This window comes from Octodon degus, unplaced genomic scaffold (genome assembly GCF_000260255.1).
Source record: "Octodon degus isolate 3935 unplaced genomic scaffold, OctDeg1.0 scaffold00019, whole genome shotgun sequence".
Taxonomy (NCBI): domain Eukaryota; kingdom Metazoa; phylum Chordata; class Mammalia; order Rodentia; family Octodontidae; genus Octodon; species Octodon degus.
Window position 1 is genome coordinate 6507665 of NW_004524595.1, and position 11734 is coordinate 6519398.

An 11734-nucleotide genomic window follows, 5' to 3' on the forward strand; every position below is an offset into this window, starting at 1 on the left:
CTTCTATAAGATTATATTACACCTTTCATCTCTATCAGCAGTATTTGAAAGATCTTTTTACTCTTTCTATGTGTATTTATGGGATATTTTGATGGCCAGCTCTTTTTTTTTTTTTTTAAATTAAAGTCAGTATTTGTATGTGCCTAGTGGAATATGAATTAATTGCCTTTTAATTCTCTTTAGATGTTTTTACTAATTTGTAAAGACATTTTATATTAAGAATAGTAGCCATTTGTCATGATTTGAAAGTGTTTTCTCAAATTTGCTTTCATTTGCATGCTTTTTCATCTACATTTTATTCCTTGTATTCACTAACCTGTCAAGTTGTAGTTATTTTTGTAGCAGTCACCTTTTTTTGAGCATTAATTCTCACTTAGGCTATGAACAGATTGAGCCATGATTAAGCTGTTCACAGATGGGAGCAGGATGAGGCAGTCACAGGCTAGAGTGCCGAGTGCCCGCCACACTGGCCCCTTTTCAGTGGTACTTGCATTACCGCTCATGTTTGAGTTACTTATAAGAAAGGCAGTAGTTGAAAAGGACGTAGGCTGCCAGCACCATGTTCAGCCCTGCAATGCTCCCTTTCTTCACGTTGATGTACTTGTTATAATTCTGGGGGTAACCTCTCTGAAATGCTCCAGCAATGCCCATGGCGGAGAAATCCTGTATCAGTATCCAGCTGGGCAGCTCCCCTACTTTCACATCCAAGAGTATCTTCTCTTTCAGTGGTACAACAGAAGACATGTTGGAGTCCTGACGTTCACTATGAAGTTCTTTTAGACTATATGTAATTTTCTTTCTTCTCTTTTTTTAATATGTGTGTGTGCTAGTACAGGGTCTACAGGCTTTCACCACACAGATTGGACTTGTAGTGATCCTCCTGTTTTCAGCCTCACAACCACACCCAGTCTCAGTCACCTCTCAGTGCGCCCCAGGGGCCAGGACAGCAGGCTGGGGGATGGAACCTGGGTCACTGAGCCTGCCTAAGCAGGCACTTTAGTCCATTGAGCTATCTGGCCAGTGCTATATGTAATTTTATGTTGGAGATTTCCTAAAACGATTAAGCTATTCATAGCACTTTTAGTTATGAAATTAAAATTAATAGAGCTAGGCATGGTAGCATACACTTGTAACACCAGCACTTGGGAGGCTGAGACAAGAAGATTGCCGTATGTTTGTGGCCAGCCTGGGTTATATAGTGAGTATGAAGCAAGTCTGGGTTATGAAAGCCTGTCAAAAAAAACAAGTAAGATAAAATCAGCAAGGAAAAATTCTTATGGGAAGAAGAAAGAGTGTGGTTTTAAGGATTGTTTCATTTTTTCTTTTTGTTTTCTACCCAGTGTTTGGATTGAACCTAGGGTCTCATTCATGCTAAAGAAGCAAGTTGCCAAGAGGTAGAATTAGCTGGTAGAGCCCTATAAATTAGAATCCTGTAGTGAGCTACATCCGCAGAGCAGGTTTTCTATTTTTTAAGAATGAATATATATATTCCTATATATACATTTCTTATAAACCTCAGTATTGTTTAGAGGGGTGGTTATTCTTTAGAATGCCAGCAAAAGTTCCTAGCTTTAATTTTGTTCTTTTAACAAAGAAGATAAGTTGTATTGTTTTATTCTCTATAAATTTGTAAGAATTGATGTGTTGGCCTTAGAAAAATTCCTGTGTCTGGATTTTTACACTGCACAACTATAGTTTAGGTAGAAACATGACTATGAGGGAAGTACAAATAATTCTTTTCCTTATTTTGTAGGGCAAATGAAAAGGACTAAATGTGCTGACATTGATGTTGAAACCCCAGACTCCATTCTTGTTAACACAAATTTGCGAGCACTGATAAACAAACACACCTTTTCAGTCCTTCCTGGGGATTGCCAACAGCGACTGCTTTTACTGCTTCCAGAGGTGGATCGACAGGTGTGTGTGTGTGTGTGTGTGTCTATGTCTGTCTGTCTGTCTGTCTCTCCCCCCCTTCCTGCTGGCTTAGCCCACCCTAGGGGCGGGACTGGCACTGCATGTGGTGCCAGGGATTGAACTGCCATCCCTGTGCTTGCCTAAGCAGGTGCTTTGTGCTTTAGACCATTGAGCTATCTCACCAGCCCCAGGTTTGTCACTTTAAAACATAAACAACTTTTATCATTACAGGGCTTCTTTGACTCATAATATTTAGAAATATTTAATATTTAAAAATTTTTACGTTTATATGTAAAGTGATATTAATGGTGCTAAATAAATATTTGTGGCTTTTAGTAGTTGTGCTTTATAAAGTTTATTCGGTAGAAAAAAATTCTTTTGTTAGAATGATAAGATTACAGAATGACTTTGACTGGTTTTCCTGATAGGATTTAAACATCCATAAACTCCGGGTTAGGAGCGAGAGTTGTCTTTGTCCAGTATCAGCTGGATGTGGGCCGCTGGCACAGTGCAGTAGGGTATGTCAAGAATGAGCCATGCTAAAGGGCCAGCCTGATAGCTCAGCTGACTAAAATACTAAAGCACCTGTTTAGGCAAAGCATAAGGGCCAGGGGTTCTATCCCCGGCATGCCATGCCAGCCCTGTCTCCGGATTGGGCTGAGATGGTGATTGAGACTGGATGTGGTAGCATGCACCTGTAATCCCAGCACTTGGGAAGCTGAAAACAGAAGAATCGATACAAGTCCGATCTATGTAGAGGGACCCTTGTCCTTAAATACAGAATAAAGAAAAGAAAGAATGAGCCAGACTAGGTGTATTGGCATGGACCTTTAATTCCAGCTTTTCTGAAGACTGAAACAGGAGGATTGTGAATTTGAGGCTAACCTGAGTAACACAATGAGACTGTCTTTTTAAAAAAACAAAATTAGGGCTGGGGTTTAGCTCAGATTCGGTACTTTCCTAACATTTGCAAAGCCCTTGTTTAGATCCTGAGCACAGCAAAAGAAGAGTAACCCAAAAACATGGATTCAGATAAATAGATATATCTAGAGGGCATAGGAAATGGAATAACAATGATTGAGTTAGATATGTTCATTATTTTTATTATTTTGTGAGAATCTAAGGAAACATTACTTTCATAGACAGTTTAAAACTATACAGTCATACCTTCATTCATGAATTCAGTTCTTTCTGTAATTCTGGTTGCAAGGCGAATTAAACAAGAGCCAAGTAAATTCACTAGTTATGTTTTTTATTGTTATTGTTACTGTTTTTATTATTTAATTACTTCTTTTGGTTTTTGTTTGTTTGTTTGCGGAACTGGGGATTGAACTCAGGCCTTTGAGCTTGCCAGGCAAGCTCTTATTCTACTGAGCCATCTCCCCAGCCCCACTTCTTTTGGTTTTTTGAGGAAGGTCTTTGCTATGTAGCCCAGACAGGCCTTGAACTTATTTCCATGCTTCTGCCTCAGCCTCCTGAGTACTGGGATTACAGGCGTGTGCCACCACACCTAGCCAGTGATTAGATTCCATACTGACCTTATAGGGAAATTTGATTTTTCTCTCACGTTCATTTTTTTACCAGAATCATGGGAAAAAAAGAGTTTGAGTACCCATGTACTGATATATTATATTTTGCAAACAAAAGTCGCAAGAAGACATACCAAATATTTGAAAGACTCAGGAAAGGATCAGAGAAATATAGCTTGGTCTAGAATTAAAAAATTTAGATTTATAGATGATCAACTTTAATGCTTTGTGTGATTTGTTCTTTGTTAACTTTTTACTGTAAAGCAGAAAACATAACTAGCTCTTTAAGGCAGGGAAACCATTTTCATCTTGTTTTTGCAATTTTAAAAGGAGTAACTATCAGTTACTTAGAGCATTGTAGGTATTTTGAAATAATAATGGTTCCAAAATCTTTTTTTTTTTTTTTTTTTTTTTTCATATAGGGTCTACAGAGTCTGACTGCACAGATCAGACTTGCAATGATTCTCTTGTTTTCAGACTCCCAAGTGCTGGGATGACAGGCATGTGCCACCATGCCCAGTCTCAATTGGCATCTCAGAGTTCCCTGCGGTCAGGACCAGCACGGCGAGCTGGGTTAGCCAGGAATTGAATCAGTCTCTGCGTCTGCCTGAGCAGGCGCTTCAATCCACTGAGCTATCTGGCCGGCCCAAATCATAATTTTTTTAGACTATATTGATACCAGTTTCTTTTTGGCTATACTGGTGATTGAACCCTTGACCTTCACGGTGAGCTACGTCCTCAGCCATTTTTATAATTTTTTATATTGAGACAATCTCCCTAAGTTCCTGAAGCAGTGTTCAAACTCCCAATTCTGCCTCAGCTTCCAAAGTGTAGGGATTTTAGTTTCACCCCACTATGCCCAGCTGATACTGTCTTCCTGGTATCATGATTCAGAACGTTTTGAGTGCCATGAATCTTTGAGAAGCTTTCCCTGGTTTATTCTTTGATGCAGGTTGGTCCAGATGGTTTGATGAAGTTGAATGGCTCAGCCCTTAACAATGAGTTTTTCACCTCTGCAGCCCAAGGCTGGAAGGAAAGACTGTCAGAAGGTAGGTGCTCTACTTCACTTGATCTCCCAGGGTCTGTGTGAATTTGGAACCACAGTAAGGGCTCTTAGCCTTATCAGACACTTGAATAGTTCGGGGAGGTAATGCCAGAAGGTAGAACTAGCTATCCTGTTTATAATTTTAATTTTATGAGTTTTACTAAACAACAAGTGCTGAGGGATAGGAAGATAGCTTGGTAGTCTAAGTGTCTGCCTGGCAAGTGTAAGGTCCCAAGTTCAATCCCCAGTACCGCCAAAAAAGAAAACAAAAAGGAAAGGAGAAGGACCTCACTGTTAAGCTCCAAATTAACATAGTCATCTGAGAAATTAAAAATAGGTTTTTAGGCCCTATTTTATAAACAGTTCACTTGAGCTGGGCATGAAGATGAAGTAGGAGGACTGCCATGAGTTGGAGGCCAGCATGGATTACTTAATGAGGCCCTTTTAAAACACACAAACAGAAATACTCTTTAATCACTAAGATTTGAAAAGCTAATGAGCTTCCTAATAAGCAAATTGAAGAAGTATTTTATGGTATGGTGCATAACAGTTGGGTAAGCAATGTAACAACCTCTTTATTACTGCAGCCTAAAGGACCTGTAAAAGGAATCAGTAAGGGCTTTTAAAAAACTGCTATTGAGATATATTTCATATATTATAAAATTTCACTTATTTGAAGTTTATGGTTAAACAGCCATCAGAACATTTTAATAAATATGAACTATGATTGAAAATTATGGACTGTGCCATGTATACTGTGCTTTTAGCCTAATTCATTAGGCTTACCGAGAATAAATAAGAGTTATCGTTTGTCTGAGCCCAGCAGCAGTATCTGTCAGCATTAACAGCTCTCAACCCCAGTTGCTCAGAAATACCTGAGAGGGGCTTAAGAACACTGCTCTCCAGGTGTCACTGTTAGTGAATTCAGTTGTTCTAGAAAAGTACCTGAGAATTGGGGATATAGTTCAGTGGCATAAGCACATGCCTGTCAAATGCAAGGTCCTGAATTCGATCCCTGGTACCATTAAAAAAAAAAAAAAAAATTATCCAAGCATTAGTGCTGGAGTTTTTGTTATTGTGAAGTTTTCCCAAGTGATTCTATTACCCACCCATAATTAAAACCATTGGCTGTATTGTTTTTACTTCAAATATTACATCTGTTTTTCAGTACACATGAAATACTAAATAACACCTGGAAATTCATATATGATTGTGCAAAAATAGCTTAAAACATGTAAGGAGCATTAAAATTATTTCTTAAGAGTGTTGGGGGGCTGGCGAGATGGCTCAGTGGTCTAAAGCACCTACTTGGAACAAGCTTGGCAAAGCACAGTTCGATCCCCCAGCACCATATGCCAGCCAGCCCCGCCCCCTGGTGGGCTGAGCTGGCCACACACAATCAATCAATCAATCAATCAATCAATCAATCAATAAATAAATGTTTAAAAAAAAAAAGAGTGTTAGGGATGCTATCTGTCGCTCACTTTTTACTGAATCCTGACAACTAAAGTTAAGTCCTCAGGAGATATATATATATATATATATATATATATATATATATATATATATATTCATTATTATTAACTTTTCCTGGCCTCTTTTTGAGGGATGGAGCTGAGGATGGAATCCAGGGGCCTCTTCTACTGACCTTCAGCCCTATTGTGTCTTACCATCTTCTAGAGGAAATTCTCTGTTGAAGGGATCTGTTGCTGTTTCCTTCAGTCATTTCTTTCAGATTTCCTTAGGTAAAGACCCATTTTCCTTGAAATAGCTGAAATACATAAATACTTTTAAAAATATACAATTTACTAGTACTTTTAAGACTAAACTGCCCAACCCCACTTTTGTCATGCGTAGGTGTTATCAACAATGATACCTTGGTTATTATCATTGTTGCTTTTGTTTTTTAAGGTGAGCTAGTTGATTACTCTAGTCATGTGATTGTATTTTATAAGCAAGAAAAGCTTCGAACATTGTTTCTTCATTCTACACAGCAGAACACAGAAATTCCTCATTCAGCACCAGAAATTCTATGCTGGTTGGATTCTGATACCCAAAGTCGTCTTTCATATTTCTCTTCTCATGACTATGATATCCACAGTCTTCTGATACTTTTATTTCTTCTTACCCCCAAGATTCTGCCATTTCTTCCTCTTATTCTTGACAGTTTGGGTATTGAGGTTAAAAGGGAGCAACTTATCTGAACAGTGAAGATTGCCCACCAAGCACATTCTCTATTCTCTACTGATGGAGTGGGAAAGATTGAAGTGGTTGGTGGTATATGCAAATGAATGAAATATTCAGAGCAGCCAGGTTTGCATCTTGACTGTCTTATTGCTATGCCACTAGACTGGTAAAATTTCTTTCTTTCTTTTTTTTTTTGACGGACCTGGGCATCAAACTCAGACCCTTGCGCATGCCAGGGAAGCGCTTATTCTACTGAGTCATCTCCCCGGCCCTAGAATGGTGCAGTTTATACAAAAATTAGAAAATTAACAACTTGAGAATAATTAGAAATAATTCTAAGAAATAATTAGAAAATTAACATTTTATTGGTATCTCATATGCTTTTAAGTAAGCTGAAGCTTTTCACTATGCAGTTAAAGAGATAAAAGGCCTAAAATACAATTTTCCATGGAGAAATCTAACTTTTTATAGTGGCATTATTTACCTAAAGCACATTACTTTTTTTCCCATTGGAAATAAATAAGAAGTGAAGACTGGAGCTAAAGATATCTGTATGGAATATAATATTTAGAGCAGAAGGGAAGTACTACAGGGAAAGCGCTGAGAAAAGATGCTTAGCTGATTACTGGAACTATTATTCAAACTAGTATGCTAACTAATTTTTATTTCACATAGTGATATTTAGGTCTTTTTGACAATGACTTTCTTTAGAAAGTTTTATTTTTACATGATAGTTTTCTGATTCCTGCATGAGCCTTTTGTGATTTATATAGTGTTAAAAGTTACAAATAACACATTCCCACTTAGTATCATTCCTTTCTTGTATTGCAGGTGAATTTACACCTGAGATGCAGGTGAGAATTCGACAAGAGATTGAGAAGGAGAAAAAAGTGGAGCCATGGAAAGAACAATTCTTTGAAAGCTACTATGGTCAGAGGTAATATTAAGACAAGTTTTGTAAACAAGATACTAATTCCAGCATATACGTTGTAGGTACTTTCTTCAGGTCTTTATAGGTGGTCTGTAATGCATACCTCTAGATGATGTAACCACTTCATAAGTAGCACTAATCTAAGACAACAATATGCAGTGTATTAATTATTGAAACTGTCCTAATCAGATTTGAAACTTTCATTACTATTTGTTTCTCAGTAAAATTATTGGGGGAAAAAAAAAGTAGCACTAATACCAGTAACCACTATTACTAAGTTCTCAATATGTGCCATGTAGGAACACTGTATGAAGTAATTTAGGTGTTGTATCTACACTATAAAGTCACTATCCCCAGTGTGTAGTTAAAAAAATTGAGGTACAGCAGGCTTGTTACTTAATAACACATGGACGGCTAGTCTCAGAGCCAGGATTGGAATCTAAGTACTCTGACCACAAAACATTCTTTATTAGCAATAACAGTGAATTTTTTTTTTGGGCAGAACCGGGGATTGAACTCAGACCCTTGTGCTTGCCAGGGAAGCACTTATTCCACTGAGCCATCTCCCCGGCCCCTAACAGTGAAATTTAAAAACTATTATCTGTTAGAAGTAGTCCTAGAAATTGTCATATTCCATTTTCTCATGCCTCCAATGACTTGGGGCATTTCTCAACTAGAATATTTTCTTTCACTTTTTAGTTCTGGATTGAGCCTTGAAGATTCAAAGAAATTGACGTCTTCCCCCAGTGATCCCAAAGTAAAGAAAACCCCAGCTGAGCAACCAAAATCCATGCTTCCTTCAGAGGGCTCACCTGTCAGAACAGTCCCAGTTGTTCCCCAATCAGAATGTAAAGAAGAAGCAGTGCAGATGCCATCACCAGTCAGAAAAGAAAAGCATGAAAGACAAGAAGAGGCACAGCCAGACATCCAAGCTTCAGAGCCGCTCCTTGCCTCAGCCAGCAATACAGATGAGCTAAGCATTCTTCCCATCAAGTGCCCAAAGGCTGAAGATCTCTTGGAGCAGAAGCCAGTTGCCCTTACTGAACAGGAGTCTGAGAAAGAGAATCATATCGCCAAAGCCTCTAATTATAACAGAAGTGAAAGCCAAGAAGTTTTAGTTACATGCCCAAGTAAACCCAAGAGTCCTGGGGTGGAAAAAGCAATAATGAAGCCCAAAGTAGAAGCAGGCCCACAGGAGATCAGTGTGAAGGAACCTCCGGCACCTCTTGGTGAGCAAAGCTCAGAAAGCCTCAAGAGAAAATCTTCCTTCACTCAGGAAGAGGCCCCTGCAAGCTGGGAGAAAAGGCCACGTGTCACTGAGGATCGCCAGCACCAGCAGCCATTTCAGGTCTCGCCACAGCCCTTTCTTAATAGAGGGGACCGAGTCCAGGTGCGAAAAGTACCACCTCTCAAGGTAAGAGAGTGTTGGTGTTTGAAGGGGAGAGATGGCCTGAACAGTTTCGGTTATATCTCTCAGATTTTAAGTAATTTGTGTTATTAATGTTGATGTGTATCTAGCTGTGATCTTAGACAAAATGATTGGTAAGCAGGCATTTGGAGAACTCTTAAGTATCTTGCTGCAGATCCTACAGATTCAACAGATCTTTCTTGAAGTTTGAGGAATCTGAGTGTCTTAAGGGTAGCCACTCTTACTCCCCCATGCTAGTTACTTTTGAATCTTAAGACAGTTATGGAAATTATTCTCTTACATGTCAAAATAAGAAGTATCAGTAAACACATGGGGACCATTGATGTGATCAAAAGATCTTATCTTTGTTTGTAGAACCATGGTATTTGAATGTGCTTTGGTACTTAGATGGTGTGTGATTCTAGAACTACCTTTATCTCCTTCCCATAAAACTAAGGTTTTGTGGCTGTTCTCTGTCAGCACTGATTACTTAAAGAGTCTGAATAAAATAAGATAGCTCAGTAGAATGAGTGCTTGCCTGGCAAGTGCAAGGGCCTGAGTTCAATCCCTGGTTCTGCCAATAAATAAATAAATACATACATACATACATACATACATACATACATGCATACATACCCTTGCTAAGCTCTACTATTTAGCATATGTCATTAACTTGCACTTATACCTATCTTGCTGCATTTCCAATGTGCTGTGCGAGTCTCTAACTACCTTAATATATAGACTATATCTAACCAGTAAGAATCCCTTCAAAATTCAAATATACTTTTACTCCTGATCTTGACTATTTTTAAACATGTGGGCTTATGCGAAATACCAATTTGTAGTTTGATCATGTAATGAATGCTATTTATTAGTGACAATACTGTTTCAAGTATCTACCAAAATAGCCCATGCACTGTGCATTACTCGTTCACATTAATATATAAATAGAAAAATAAAGCATAAAACACTTTCCTCTCTCTTTTACTGACTCAAATTAACCCTTGGAGATTTTCTTACTGTCATAGCACATTCAGCACCCTACCTCACTAACATCTTAAATAGTGCTTTTTTTTACATTTTTTTATTTAATGTATTTGGTACAGGGTCTCACTACATAGCTCATAGACTCATAGTAATTGTTCTGTTTTCAGCCTCCCCAGCACTGGGATTACAGGCGTGTACTGTGCCCAGACTCATTTGCTGGCTCAGCGCACCCGGGGGGGGGGGGGGTGTTGCAGCCAGCACAGTATGCAGGACTGGGGATTGAATCTCTGGTTCCTGTGCTTGTCAAAGCAGGTGCTTAGTCCACTGAGCTATCTCACTGGCCCATAAATAGTGCTTCTTATTACTAAGTCTTTCTTATTACAAGCTTTCATTTTATTTTGGACTTTGAATTAAAAATTTTTCTTTTCAGCTTTGCTTTATTAAAAAAAGCTAAAGTTATTTAAAGTTTAGCTTTTTATTTTTGTTATCTTAATTTATTTTGATTTTTTTGTCAGTACTAGAAATTGAATCCAGGGACTATATCACCAGCACCTTCCACCCCTCATTAAATTTCAGATTTAAATTTCAGCACTAAGGAATCTTTCTTTTCTTCCCTCCCTCTTTTTCTTCCTTCTCTTTTTCTTTCTTTGTAAAGCTTTTGGTTTTATGAACATATATTGTTATGCTTTCCCAAATGGTCTGGGATTTATGATAATCATTTTTACCTTTTTTTCCTCACAAAACTATTAGAAACTTTTCTTTAATGAATGTCAGTCACAGCTGAGTTACAGTAGAAGTTTTACTTTAAGAGACACTAGGTTGCTTTCTATTTTATCATCTGTAAAGAAGTTGGATTACTTCCTACTGTGTATTTTTTTCTGTTAATCCAGAGAGATTCTACATGGAAATTTTAAATCTATTCTCTCCAAGTTAATACAATTTTACTATTATTTTTATTTTATTTACAAATTTCTCTCTAACTTTTGCATCCCTCCTCATTCCCCTAAAAACAATTGCACCTGTAAAGGCAAAGTTCAGTGTAACTTATAACACACCAGAACCTTTTATTTTTTATTTTATTATTATTTTTTTTAACCTTGTTTGAAACTAGCCCACATGCAACATATCAGACCATAAGCCTGTGAGGCCAGATTCAGGATTCCTTTTCCTCCTTTATGACCACCAAGACTAGTGTTCAGATCTGATAGGAAAAGGGAACTAGAGGGGCCAAAACCTTTTAAACAACATTTAAATAGTTAACAAAATTTGAATTGTAGTACAAAGGTTATGTTTGTTACTTTATATAAAAAACTTTAATATACACATAAATTATGTGCATATGAGGTAGTGTGGGGCCAGGGAGATGACTCAGTGGAATAAGCGCTTCCCTGGCAAGCGCAAGGGTCTGAGTTCAATCCCCGGTTCTGCAAAAAAAAAAAAAAAAATAATAATAATAAATAAATAAATAACCATATGAGGTAGTGTGCACAGATAAATGAAACCAATTTTTATGAAAAGGTGTTAGCCTCTTTTAATGCTTGATTTTATTTGATACCAAAATGTTAATAATTTTCAACCATTATAATAGATATTATTTATTATGCTAGGTATAGTGTCGTGTTCAAGACTATTCTTAGGGCTGGAGAGATGGCTCAGTGGTCTAAAGCACCTACTTGAAACAAGCTTGGCAAAGCACAGGGACCGCGGTTCGATCCCCAGCACCACATGCCAGC

At 37.8% G+C, this 11734-nt stretch overlaps 1 protein-coding gene, 1 non-coding gene and 1 pseudogene across 9 annotated transcripts in view; 1 reads left to right on the forward strand and 2 right to left on the reverse strand.

Moving 5' to 3' along the window:
* Asxl2 (additional sex combs like 2, transcriptional regulator) overlaps positions 1–11734 on the forward strand; it is a 152346-nt gene that overhangs the window by 135806 nt on the left and 4806 nt on the right. For all 8 annotated transcript variants that reach the window (XM_004627442.3, XM_023710890.1, XM_023710889.1 and 5 more), the window contains 4 exons: positions 1754–1917; positions 4396–4492; positions 7507–7612; positions 8306–9020. In XM_004627442.3, coding sequence (XP_004627499.1) covers positions 1754–1917; positions 4396–4492; positions 7507–7612; positions 8306–9020 — 1082 coding nt within the window. The remainder of the gene's footprint in view (positions 1–1753; positions 1918–4395; positions 4493–7506; positions 7613–8305; positions 9021–11734) is intronic.
* LOC111815634 lies at positions 511–744 on the reverse strand (annotated as a pseudogene).
* On the reverse strand, positions 11097–11228 carry LOC111815683. Its single transcript, XR_002820339.1, has one exon. It is a non-coding gene; the product is annotated as a small nucleolar RNA SNORA61 (small nucleolar RNA).